General features: G+C 42.5%; 2 protein-coding genes across 2 annotated transcripts in view; both read right to left on the minus strand.

Moving 5' to 3' along the window:
* Positions 1–689: 689 nt before the first annotated feature.
* LOC117819254 (transcription termination factor 1-like) lies at positions 690–10,475 on the minus strand. Its single transcript, XM_034692534.1, has 11 exons — positions 10,372–10,475; positions 7,873–8,544; positions 7,613–7,737; positions 6,548–6,733; positions 6,371–6,449; positions 5,979–6,103; positions 5,676–5,871; positions 4,330–4,422; positions 4,099–4,164; positions 3,597–3,682; positions 690–1,472 (listed from the first exon to the last, which is right to left on the minus strand). Exons 2-11 carry the CDS (start codon positions 8,493–8,495, stop codon positions 1,306–1,308), a joined length of 1,746 nt encoding a protein of 581 aa, XP_034548425.1. The 5' UTR covers positions 8,496–8,544; positions 10,372–10,475; the 3' UTR covers positions 690–1,305.
* Positions 10,476–12,061: 1,586 nt separating this feature from the next.
* Positions 12,062–13,895, minus strand: part of gpsm1a (G protein signaling modulator 1a) — a 19,433-nt gene continuing 17,599 nt past the window's right edge. Inside the window, exon 5 of the mRNA XM_034691267.1 lies at positions 12,062–13,396. Within this exon, the coding sequence (XP_034547158.1) occupies positions 13,166–13,396 (231 nt within the window). The 3' untranslated portion in view covers positions 12,062–13,165. The remainder of the gene's footprint in view (positions 13,397–13,895) is intronic.

A 13,895-nucleotide genomic window follows, 5' to 3' on the forward strand; every position in this document is an offset into this window, starting at 1 on the left:
CTCTGAGTGACATCAACACGAGGGAGGAGGGAGTGAGGAGAGAGGGAGTCACAAACTCCACTCAGACACACCTCATGTTTACCGCTGGGACTTTTGTATACGATATTTAAATCTAATTTAACTGACAGATAAATCTTCATCTTCTCCAGATGGGAAGTGGCGTTGGCAGGGGCTCCAGGGGTTACTCCAGACATTGGCAGGGGCTCCAGGGGTTACTCCAGGCGTTGGAAAGGGCTCCAGACAAAGAACTCAAATAAAACTTGAACAAAAATCCAACTCCAAAAACAAAAAAAGTCTGCTGAGTCCTTTACTGGTTAGACCCATACTTTACACACTTAAGCCTCATACTCTTCTCTCCTTGTGCATTTAGTTTTCAGCTTCCCTGTCCCTGCATTCATTTCTAACCAGCAAACCCTCAGACAAAGACAAAGCAGTCGTTTAGCTCAGCTGGTAAAGGGCTTTTACTGAAACTCAAAGCTTTTCTCTGTAAGCCTCGTAAGGGTTAAAGTCTCACCTCGGCGGTCCCAGATGTGCTTTTATTGTTTGTGTTTTTGCAGCATTTTTTATTGCAAAGGTATCAAACTCATCAAACCACACTTGATAATGCATTTGGAATAAAAATACAACACTTCCCTTGAATAAGAACCAACACAGTAAGTAAAAAGAAAAACTCATCCTGATTCCTTAACTCCAGACAACTTTTTTCTTTTAATTCAAATCTTGAAATCAGTTCCCCGTTCACAGAAAAGCAGATTACTTCCTAAAAGTACGAAAATGAGCTCAAATATAAAAACATTCTCAGCACCAATATTCAGACTTAATCGTATGCATTCATTTTCCAGGCACTTAACTCAGCTGATGATGTTGCTGCAGGCCTTTGTTCAGGTCTCACTTTGTCTGGGTTCATTTTGCCGTACTAGTCCTTTAATTTTCTGTATTTTGCAGCATTTAATTCACAGAAGTATCAAAGTGTCTTCATTTTTATTCACAACATTTAACTCAAAGGGGGTCCTCGTCTCTGGTGACAAGAACTCAGACTTTAACAAAGAGGACTCCAAACTCGACCGAGGAGAATTTATAAAGTTAAAAAACATAAATCTTTTTTTTTAACAGATCATTTGCTCATCATGACTTTTAGAATAAAATCACAACATCCTTTCATTTCTGGTTTAGCAGGAAATTCAATCCACGTTTATATCTATTAATAAAAATGTCCACTGGCAGGTGACAGCCAATCAGATGGGGGGATTACTTCCCCTGACTTCATGTCTCTACATGTTTGTGTCCTTTCAGCCATGAGCCGGGCTAACTGTTGTCCACCTCCTCGAACTGTTCCTCATCCTCTGAGATGAAGATATCAGACAGCTTGTATGTCCTCTCCTCCTTCTCCTCCTCCTCTTCCTCTTCACAGGGTTCATTCAGCTTCTCCTTCAGGCTAGGAAGCACTATGGAGTACAGGAAGTCGATGATCTCTGAACAAACACGAAGAGAGTGAGGTTAACATAATGCTAGAAAAGCCTTTGAGGGACTCTTTAAACTAATAGCCCCTGAATCTGAATATTTCCTCAGTTGAACTGGGAGTAATTATCGACCTGCTATATAAGGGAGCAAGCTCAGAAGAGACAGGATCAAGGAGAGAGGAGGGAAATGTGAAGAGTGATGAGCGTGGGAACACAATAAGAGCCTTTAATGGAGGCTTTAAAGTGACAGGAACGCCCCTGAATCTGAATATTTTCTCAGGTAGGCCGAACTGGAAGTAGTCACATACCTGCCATGCTAAGGAGCATGCTAAAGCTCTTGATGCTGCTCGGGAGAGAGAGGATCAAGGAAAGGGGAGGGAAATCTGAGTAGCAATAAGCTTGGGGACACAAGAACAGCCTTTGAAGGAGTCTTTAAACCGACAGACACGCCCCTGAATCTGAATATTTCCTCAGGTAGGCCGCACTGAATGTCGTCACAGACTTGCTGTGCGAAGAAGAATGCTTAAATTCTCGGGAGAGAGAAGATCAAGGACAGAGGAGGGAAATCTAAGTAGTGATTAGTGTGGAGACACAAGAGCAGCCTTTTAGGGAGTCTTTAAAGTGACAGACACGCCCCTGAATCTGAATATTTCCTCAGTCCTAAGCCGAACTGGAACTTGCCATGCTAACCAGGAAGCCAAAGCTCTTAATGCTGCTCGGAAGAGAGAGGATCAATGTAAGAGGAGGGAAATATGAGGACCAATAAGCTTGGAGACTCAAGAGCAGCCTTTGAGGGGGTCTTACACTCACGTTCACGCCCCTGAATCTGCATATTTCCTCAGTTTCAGGCCAAACTGGAAGTAGTTATGGACGTGACATACTAAGGAGCACACCAAAGCCCTCGAGGCTGATTGGAAGAGAGAGGATCAAGGAGCGAGGAGAGAAAGCTGGGGAGTGATAAGCATGGAGACACAATAGCAACCTTAGAGGGGGTCTTTAAAGTGACAGACACGCCCCTGAATCTGAATATTTTCTCAGAAGGGCTGAACTGGATATTTTTATGGACCTGCCATGCTAAGGAGAATGCCAAAGCTCTTGAAACTGCTCAGAAAAGAGAGGATCAAGGAGAGAGGAGCGAAATATGAGTATCGATAAGCATTGAGACGCAAGAGCAGTGCTTGACGGGGTCTTTACACTGACGTTCACGCCCCTGAATCTGAATATTTCCTCAGTCTTAGGCCAAACTGGACATAATTAGGGACCTGACATATGAAAGAGCACGCCAAATATCTATGCTGCTCAAAAGATAGAGGATCAAGGAGCGAGGAGGGAAATCCAAAGAGTGATAAGAGTGGAGAAACAATAGCAAGCTTAGAAGGGGGTCTTTACACTGACAGACACGCCCCTGAATCTGAATATTTCCTCAGGAGGGATGAACTAGATATTATTAAGGACCTGCCATACTAAGGAGCATGCTAAAGCTCTTGATGTTGCTCAGAAGAGAGAGGAGGGAAAACTGAGTATCGATAAGCATTGAGACGCAAGAGCAGTGCTTGAGGGGGTCTTTACACTGACAAACACGCCCCTGAATCTGAATATTTCCTCAGTTTTAGGCAAAACTGGAAGTAGTTATGGACCTGCCATGCTAAGGAGCACGCCAAAGCTTTTGATTCTGCTCAGAAGTGAGAGGATCAAGGGGAGAGGAGGGAAATCCAAAGAGTGATAAGAGTGGAGAAACAATAGCAAGCTTAGAAGACGTCTTTACACTGACAGACGCGCCCCTGAATCTGAATATTTCCTCAGTTTTAGGCCAAACTGGGAGTTGTTATGGCCATGCCATGCTAAGGAGAATGCCAAAGCTCTTGATGCTGCTGGGAAGAGAGGATCAAGGAAAGAGGAAGGAAATATGGGGAGCAATAAGCATGGAGACACAATGGCAGCCTTTGAGGGGGGTCTCTAAATTACAGCCACGCCCCTGAATCTGAATATTTCCTCAGTCTTAGGCCAAACTGGACATAATTAGGGACCTGATATACGAAAGAGCACGCCAAATCTCTATGCTGCTCAAAAGATAGAGGATCAAGGAGCGAGGAGGGAAATCCAAAGACACAATCTGAATATTTCCTCAGTACTAACCTCCATAGGATAAGTAGGCCCAGTTAGGAACTCTGGAAACTTTTAGACGTCGGAAACTCTTCTGGATGCACACAGGCGTCGCTTTACTGAAAAAACACAACACAGGACTTCTTTAAGAACAGCAGCTAGAAGAACCACATCAAAAACACTACAAATATGAAAATCAGTGCACATGCTCGTGAGGTCTCTGTAGACTCCAAGTATTTAGCTTGGATGCGTCCTTCATGGTCGTCAGGGCATCAACCAAGAGTTCATGTGAGGTCTAACTTAAAAAAATCTCTCTATAGACTGGATTAGAGACTGAACGAGGAAAACATCCCTACTCTGCTGAGCTCTGTGTAGTGAAGTACCCGGGGCTGAAACCATGACACAGCTTAAAGTGCAACAATAGCTCTAAAACTAAGAAGCCAGATGGATGCAGAAACTCATGAATATCTCGTTCAGTCTCAATCAGATCTCTCTGAACCCTTTAACAGACCGGTTAGTCTGTATTTGAACTCACTCGATAGTTTTGGCGACCTCGTCCCAATCAATGTCTGCGATATCGTCCACACGCATGTTGTACAACCTGAAACACACAAAATAAAATCCTCATTAGAAACAGGACGGGTATTAACGGCTAGCAGACGATGCTAATGCAAATTCAGCCGTTTAAAACCACGTGTCCAATAATGTTCTTGTACAATGTATCTGTTCTTGAAGTTTTATTTCAAACAGCCCGTGTAGATCTTACGTGTTGATGAGCTGGATTTTAGCCTGAAGTCCTTCTGACCTCCTGTTGAAGGTGCTCTCTCCTGAACCCAGTTTGTTCTTCAGGAGGGAGAACCTGGAACACAGAAACATCATGCTCATAAACACTGGACACATAGTGCCATATGACCCCTCTAGAACACTATGCTCCCAACATGCAGGCCTGCTCATAGTACCTAGAGTCTGTAAAAGTAGTACAGGAGGTAGAGCCTCCAGTTATTAGGCACCTCTACTTTGGAATCCGGGAGGCAGACACCCTCTCTACTTTTAAGAGTAGGATTCAAACTTTCTTTTATGATAAAGCTTATAGTAGAGCTGGATCAGGCTTAGACCAGCTCTTAGTTATGCTGCTATAGGCTTAGACTGACACACTGGGATCCACTCTCTCTGCCTGTCTCTTACTTTAACTCTTCATGTCCCATTAAAGTTACTAACCATAGACCTTTCTGGAGTCCCTGAGCTCCCTTGTCTCGTAGGGTCCTCTGGGTCTCTGCTGTCATTCAATCCCTTTTTTCTTTCATTCCTTCCTTCTTTCTTTCTTTCTTTCTCTCTATCATTCCTTCTTTCCTGCTGTCCCTCTTTCATTCCTTTCTTTCTTTCTCTCTTTGTTTCCATGTTTCTTCATCCTTTATATCTCCTTTTCCCATCCTGTCCTTTCCTTCTGTCATTCCTTCACCATTTATTCTCCTCTTTTTCTTTCTTCTCATCTCCCTCACTTTTCTCTTGTCATAGACCTTTCTGGAGTCCCTGAGCTCCCTTGTCTCGTAGGTTCCTCTGGATCTCTGCTGCTGTGGAGGTGCCAGACTCCAGCTGCTACAACTACTACTATCCGTCTCCCCACTATCATCTCTCTCTCTCTCTCTCTCTCTTCGTCTCCCTCTATCCCTCTCTCCAACACGGTCTCAGCAGATGTGTTTCTTACATGAGTCTGGTCCTGCTGGAGGTTTCTGCCTGTTAAAGGAAGTTTGTCCTTGCCACTGTAACTTGCTAAATGCTGCAAAGTGCTCTGCTCATGGTGGATTAAGATGAGATCAGACTGAGTCCTGTCTGGAAGATGGGACTGGATCTGATCCTGTCTTGATGTTGGGTCTTTGTTAATAATAGAACATTGAGTACGGTCTAGACCTGCTCTGTTTGGAGAGAGTCTGAGGATAACGTTTGGTGGGATTTGGCGCTATATAAATAAAGATTGATTGATTGGACATCTCCTCAATCAGACACACGAACAAGTGGATGTCTGGACACTGAAAAAACACCTGACCTAAAATACTTCTCTCATGGTGCATCATTAATAATCTGGAGGGTTTAAGTATCAGATGGTGTACTGACCACTTGAGTCGACACTGGATCCAGTGTCTCGTCTTGACCTTCTGACTGATCTCCGCCCAGGGCAGGTTGTTACACAGCTGGTCTCTGGTCAGAGCAGAACCTTCTGGACTCTGCTCCACCTGAACAATCAGGTAATCCTTCAGAGCCTTCTTCAACCTGGACTCCTCGTCATGACTCCACGACCCGTGACCTTTAGCTGGATGGACACATGCAGGACACAGACTCAGCTTAGAGACACACACACACACACACACGTGATCTGCTCTACAGGGTACAGACTTGTTGTCACAGTGTCGTGTTTACCATTGGCGGCAAAGCGTTTCTCCACAGAGTAGACGCTGCGGCCCATCTTCTCAGAGATCATCTTCCAGTTGTTCCCGTGCTTGTTCTGTAACTTGATCAGAGTCTGAACCTCCTCGTCTGAGAACCTGAAAGAAGACAGACGGCGTATTAAGCTTTTGGTATATATAGAGGTAAGGTAAAGGAGACACAGGGGTTCTGCAGGTGGAGTTTAAAATGACAGAGGCTTCTGTGGATGAACTGCACAGCTGTAGAAACATCTGATACTAAGATGCAAAGATAAAGAGGTTCAGAGAAACAGTGGTTTCTGCAGCTGCACCATCAGGATACAGAGAGCTTTGCAGTGACACAGTAAAGCTGCAGACGGGTTCAGACTAAAGCTGACTTCCTCTTACCTTCCTTTATTGTTCCCTTCATCATATATCTTCCTGGCTCTGATGTGAATCTGATGACACGGCCGAGGGATCCCTTCAGCTGCAGAGACAGACAGAGACGTTTAGAGGCAGACAGGAGGAACACTACTCTTCACTCTACGTCATCCATGGTGATAATGATCGTGAACGCTCCCTTACAGATCTTTTCCACAAAGCGATGTTGGAGTCTCAGCTTCTGGATCTCCTCCGCCTCTTCGCTGAACATTTTTGGAAACATGACCTTAGTGGCTGAGTTGATGCCGATCAGAGCCAGGAAGTCTGAGACGTTCTTTCTGATCTGTTGGTTCTCCTCCTCACTGAACCGCCCCCAACGAACAGGCACACCTGCAGGAACAAGGAAACAGTATCTTCTGTATGAGCAGCTTCTTGTGTTGAGTGTTATTTCAGTAACTTGTTGTTTTTATTAACCTGCTGAAGCATTTGAAGGAGTCAAAGTTGAATCTCAGAGCTTGTTATGCTAAAGATCATCATTTTAACATTGTTTATAGGGCTCAAGCTTAAACCACAGGGCTTAACCAGAGCCCTCTAGCTGCATGTTGTGCGTTTGTTTGTGGTTTCTGTCATGCAGTCATGAAGCGCGTCTTGATTGAGGCACCAGATCTGATAGGTTTTTATTCTAGTCAATGTGTTAACTTCCACTGGATCCGCTCCGTTGCGTTCCGGCTGCGTCTCTGATCCGGCAGGTCGGATTCCTCCGGATCAGATACGCAGGACTTCTATTTCTGCTGGATGCCGGAGCACGACGCAACAATCTCAACAGAGCAGATGGAGCGGGACAGGAAGTCAGGTGTCACCAAAACAAAATGAAAACATCCGGTTAATTTTCAGAATAAAACACTCTGTGTTATCACCAGATCGTATTTCACTTAACTACAACAACAAACCAAAGTCATGATGAGCGGAGCCAGGCCTGGAGTCAACAGGTCAGAGGTTTTCAGAGGACCAGAAAGACAACATGGATGAGGAGAGGAGGAGGAGGAGAATCCTTGATTCAGGGATTACAGCGGGAAAACCTCGGTCACATGACTCCAGCTGTCCGGCGGCCTTGCTCTCAGAGACGCAGCAGGAATGCAACGGAGCGGATCCAGTGGAAGTTAACACATTGACTTGAATAGAAACCTATCAGATCCGGTGCCGTGAAGGATGGGACACTGATTGTTTCTGAGGTTCGGGGTATGAGCGTCCTGTCTGCAGGTTTCTTACCCTCCTCTTTGAACTTCCTGAAGCGCTGCAGATCAAATTTGATGATTCTGTTGATCTCTCTGAGGGATCTCTTCTTTATGTCGGGGATGTACTCCTGCAGCTCGTCCAACGCTGAAGATTCAATCCTGTAAAGACAAAACAAACAACGATGGTGATACTGTGCTCTAATTGGACCAAACTCATACTGTGCTGTGATTGGACGGAGGGAATACTGTGCTCTAATTGGCTCCTAGAAGCTGAAACACACAAAAACATCTCACCAATCCTCTGCAGCCGACATCCTCTCCTTCTGTCTTTTATGCACCGCTCCTCTTCCTTTCACTGCAACCCTGGCACCCTTCCTGTCTTTCGGCTTTCCTACTTTCTTCTTCTTCTCTTTTACAGTCTTTCTTTTTGAGATGCTGCTCGGCACACTCTCTTCTCCCCCCTCCTCCTCTTCCTCATGGTCCTCTTCCAGCTGAGGCTCCATCTCTGTGTTGTTTTGCTCTTCTGTCGTTTCTGCTGCGATGACCTCTCGTCTCTTCTTCTTCTTCTTCTTGCTGTTGGCTTCCACAGACACACCCGGGTCTGTCTCTCCCTCATGCTCGTCTGTTTCTGTGACGACGCTATCCTCACTCAACGTTTTCTTCTGTTTTTTCTTCTTCCTCTTTTCTGTCACAGGCTCTTCTACTTCTTCAACCTGCATCTCTTCCTCCTCTTGCTCTTTCCTCTTCTTCTTCTTTTTGTGCCCACTGCTCAAATCTCCATCAGAAGCAGGAGGAGATGAAATGCTGACCTCCTCTTCCTCTATTTTGTGTTTCTTCTTCCTCTTTTCTTTTCGTGCAGGTGTGGTGACGTCGAGAGGCACGGGATCGTCCTGCTGACTGTCTGCAGGGGGTTTCATGACTGCAGGAGGAGGTGATGAATTAAAGTGGGTTTGTTTGTTGTTGGATCTGTAAGAGAGGAGATGAAACTCATGATTGAAGGTACGGACCAGATCAGACCTGAACCCGGACCACAACAACATTAGATGACAGAAGAAGACCAGGTTTGACTTAAACCCAAAGGAAACTCTGTAAATGTGTACGTTTGAGACAGGACATGTTTTTGATTTCAGAGGTAGTAGACTCTGTAGTGGAAGTCACTGCATTAAGAACAAACATGACTCTGTAGTGGAAGTCACTGCATTAAACACAGACATGACTCTGTAGTGGAAGTCACTGTATTAAAAACAGACATGACTCTGTAGTGGAAGTCACTGCATTAAAAACCGAAGACTCTGTAGTGGAAGTCACTGCATTAAAAACAGAAGACTCTGTAGTGGAAGTCACTGCATTAAAAACAGAAGACTCTGTAGTGGAAGTCACTGCATTAAAAACAGACATGACTCTGTAGTGGAAGTCACTGCATTAAAAACAGACATGACTCTGTAGTGGAAGTCACTGCATTAAAAACAGACATGACTCTGTAGTGGAAGTCACTGCATTAAAAACAGACATGACTCTGTAGTTGAAGTCACTGCATTAAAAACAGACATGACTCTGTAGTGGAAGTCACTGCATTAAACACAGACATGACTCTGTAGTGGAAGTCACTGCATTAAAAACCGAAGACTCTGTAGTGGAAGTCACTGCATTAAAAACAGAAGACTCTGTAGTGGAAGTCACTGCATTAAAAACAGACATGACTCTGTAGTGGAAGTCACTGCATTAAAAACAGACATGACTCTGTAGTGGAAGTCACTGCATTAAAAACAGACATGACTCTGTAGTGGAAGTCACTGCATTAAAAACAGACGTGACTCTGTAGTGGAAGTCACTGCATTAAAGACAGACATGACTCTGTAGTGGAAGTCACTGCATTAAAAACAGACATGACTCTGTAGTGGAAGTCACTGCATTAAAGACAGACATGACTCTGTAGTGGAAGTCACTGCATTAAAAACAGACATGACTCTGTAGTGGAAGTCACTGCATTAAGAACAGACATGACTCTGTAGTGGAAGTCACTGCATTAAAAAACAGACATGACTCTGTAGTGGAAGTCACTGCATTAAAAACAGCCATGACTCTGTAGTGGAAGTCACTGCATTAAGAACAGACATGACTCTGTAGTGGAAGTCACTGCATTAAGAACAGACATGACTCTGTAGTGGAAGTCACTGCATTAAGAACAGACATGACTCTGTAGTGGAAGTCACTGCATTAAAAACAGACATGACTCTGTAGTGGAAGTCACTGCATTAAAAACAGACATGACTCTGTAGTGGAAGACACTGCATTAAAAACAGACATGACTGTAGTGGAAGTCACTGCATTAAAAACAGCTCCATTAATGCTGAACAATATATACTGGTTTAGGAGCAACACATGCTGCCATCCTGACACTGACGTCTTCAGGAAGACCTTACAGATTTCAGCAGAACCACATTCTGCTCGTATTACAAAAGCATGGCTCAGTAGTAGAAGAGTCCAGATCCTGAACTGACTTGTTACCCACTGAAAACTCTTGGAACTTAACAAAGAAGACCCTGAATTGCTTTAAAATCGAGCATATTTTTATTGTCATGAAAACAAAACTGATCCCGAAGTCATGAATCGAAAGTTATAATAAGCCACATATAGAGACAAAAATGTGACCTACAGTGACAGAACCAAAGTCCATAAACATGGTCTAAAGAAACCAGTCCGAGACCTGGATCGAGTGTAGACTCGGTTCTGATCATTAACAGAAAACCAGAGTTTAGAGTTTGGAAGGTTTAAAGAGGTTTAAACACTCACCGTCTCCTCCACACGTGCTAGCAGGAGCAACGCTGCTTGTTTACTTCCTTAGCTCTTCACGGCGCATGCGTGGTGGCGCCACAGAGCAGGCCTGTGTCGGTCTGTTTGTAGTCCCACCCTCAGTGAAGGTTAGCTCACTCATAATAGAACTACAACCAAGGTGAGCACTTTTATTTGTTAATGATGTCTATGGTTATTATCTGTACACTGTCCTGTGGAAGAGGATTAGGGACACTGATAAAATAATAATAATTAAGGTCAAACTGTTTTAAAAAAATATTATTCTGAGATTAAAGTCAGAATTCTGACTTTTTTCTCAGAATAATAATTAATAAAAAAATGTTTTCAGTGGCCCTAATCCTCTTCTGTACCCACCTGTGTGAATCAGTGACGACCTGAGAGAGGAGAGGATCAAAGAGGCGCTGACAGAGATATTGAGACTTTTAAACTTAAACTATTAAGTATTTATTCAGTTTGGCTTTTATGTAGGGTTTAACAATTTTATTACTTACCTTTTACTATAATATTGATTTAAATGTTGCTTTATTATTTCTGTAATTTGAACTCTTATCTTATTCTATTTTTATGTATTTATTCATTCATTCATTCATTCATTCATTTAATTTGTATTTATCTACTCAGTTTTATTGATATTTTTAACCTTAGTATATATTTTTCAACTCTTATCCTTACCTTTTTAAAATCTATTTATTCTAACTATTTATATTCTTAATTTTGATGCTTTAACTTATTTTAATTAAACATATTTTATTTTTGGTGAGCATTAGTCTCTGTTTTATTTGATTTTATTCTTATTTTTAATTTGTATTGTTATTTTTTTAGCATTATTATTATTATCTTCCCCTCATATGTCTTGCCATTGTTTCATTTCTGCTCCTTTCATGCTTATGCTTTATATGAGTAGTCCATATGAAGCTTTTTGAGACGTTTCTGGATTGACTTTAGTTTTGTTTGTGCGCTTGAAAGAAACTGAAAATGTACAGATGATTCAGAAGGTGATTAATTTATGTGCTATAAATAACACCTTTAAAGATGGAAGCTTGGGGCCATAAATGAATGGACCTCGGGCTGCGGTTGGCCCCCGGGCCGTACATTGGACACGCCTGGTTTAACATATGGGCGAGATATGAATACTTTTAATAAAGCATGTGCTGCATGTTTTTTGCTGTTTCTCTTAATTTCACATTTTATTTTGTCTCTTTTAAACTCATAAAAAGCTTTATTCAAACATCACTGTGTAAAGTAATAAACTGATTATATTGCTCATCAGTTTAGATTTAAAAAAAAAAAAGAAAAAAAGAAAAAAAAAAGGCGAAGTTTGTTGAGAAATTGATTTTAAAGCTCCTGTGAGGAGTTTTTGAGTGGTCATGAAATGGACTGAAATAAACAGTGATGCCTCTTTATGACCTAGAAACGCAAACAAGGTTGTTAGAAAAAGTATTGATCTTTTCTGTTTTGTTATTTTAAAGCCTGAAGTCGCTGTGAGAGGGTAGGTGTCAGATGAAGTGTTTGACAGCAAGTCAAGTAAAACCCTTTTTCTGCAGTAAATATTCCTAAAGAGTGAAATAGTTGACTGTTAGTTGAAAGCAGGAGGAGATAACATAATTTACACATGTACAGGACGAAATAAGCAAGATCACTTAGTCCACATGGGGGCGCCAAAGTCAACACAATCAGAAAGTTCCTCACAGGAGCTTTAAACATGAGAAAGGAGTTCAAAATATAGTTTTTATGACATGTTAAGATATCTACTGATGTTAACATCACTTATTCTACTTCCTATACACAACAGGACTGATATCAATGTGGACCCAATTCCATAAATTCTCTATGTAAACAGAGGAGTTTAGCTAATCAGAAGAAAATGAGTGATAAAATACAATGAGATAATGGCACAGCTGTCACAAGAATAAAGACACAATAATTTAACACAACCAATAAAGTTATTTGTTGTCGGTTTTAACAACTGCTTTTGTTGTTATTTTATGACTAATTCCAAAAGAGCGAGGTGCTACAACAGCTTTCTAAAAAAGAAATGTGCAAATTCAATTTTGATGAGGAAAAAAGTCCACAACATTTATTTTAGTAAACATCTGTATGAAGTTATTTCAGATCTTATCTGTCTCTGTGTGGATCTTTCTTAAAGACAAATCCGTTTCTCTTCATAGTTCTTCCTTAAAGCCTTTGATGAGTATCCTTAAAGCTCCTTTGAGGAACTTTTGTTAATCTTTATGTTGATGATGGTGTGGTTTACTTTTGTCGTATCTAGGCATCAATATTAACTTCAGGCAGCCACACACGAGCTTGGAGTTGTTACAAATAAGGTGAATACATTGTCCTTTCACAGAAAACATTAGTAAAGATGACATTTAAAATATTCAAATCCATTGTTACATCCATATTAGACTACTACTGGTCCACAGTAAAACTGGGGGAACCTTTAACTACCAGGGTCAGGACCCAAAACATCAATGTATCATACAGTTCATTTGGCCATGATAAGATCAGGCCCTCAAGGTGTTACTTTTAAGAGTCTCTTATTGCTGTTTACATCAGAAGTGTGATGGGTGTTTCCACATCAACAGAGGCTGGGTTCAGTCTGAATCCTGCAGGTGGATGTGTTACAACAACAACAACAGCTCAGACCATTCCAAATGTCCATCAAAAACAAGATCCAAAACACTGAAACGTAGAACCGGTGCAGGATCTGGTCCTCAGTCAAACACTGTCCCTGCGAGAGCCTCCGAAGAACACCTTCACATTCTGATGTTCATCATTGAGGGTGATGATGACGATGAGGATGAAGAGGAGGAGAGGAGCCAGCAGTGTTGATGTGTTCGTCGTCCTCGTCGTGTGTCGCCAACATCGAGGCTCTCTGCTCGTCCATTCTCCTGGACTGAACTCTCTGAATCAAACTGAAGAAGTCATCCTGACCCTCCGGGACCGAGCCGACCACATCGTCCAGATCAGGAAGGGAGCACCTCTGGTCCTCCATCCTGTCAGACTACAGAGGGACGGATGAGACATGGAAAAACAGAGTGAGTGCTCCCAGACATATAGCCTCATACCCTGCTCCTCTTTAGAATACTTAGTCCCTCAGTGAACCCCAAGACATCATGGCACTGGTGCCAGCCAAGTTCTTGCATTAAAACCCGTCCCCTTACTTGTACCCTGTTCCTTCCTATATCAGTTTCAAACCAGTGCACTTGCTCTTCTCTGTATTCCTTCGTTCCATACTGCAACACCTTCACTCACTTTGACTTGCTCTCTCCTGTACCCTGGTCAAAACCTTACTCTGTTCAACCCCGTACTACCCTGAAACCACTTCAACCAGTGGCCTTTTACTTCTTCTTGTAGGCCTACCCTCTTCATGCATAAACCCTAGTGATACCTTCATTGTGTTTCTTTATGTAACCAGTCGAACCTTGTCTTCGGGCTAAACCTGTACCCTGTTACTTCCAAAACCTGTTGAAATGTGTACCAGGCTCCGTCTTGTATCCTCT

This window comes from Notolabrus celidotus, chromosome 9 (genome assembly GCF_009762535.1).
Source record: "Notolabrus celidotus isolate fNotCel1 chromosome 9, fNotCel1.pri, whole genome shotgun sequence".
Taxonomy (NCBI): Eukaryota; Metazoa; Chordata; class Actinopteri; order Labriformes; family Labridae; genus Notolabrus; species Notolabrus celidotus.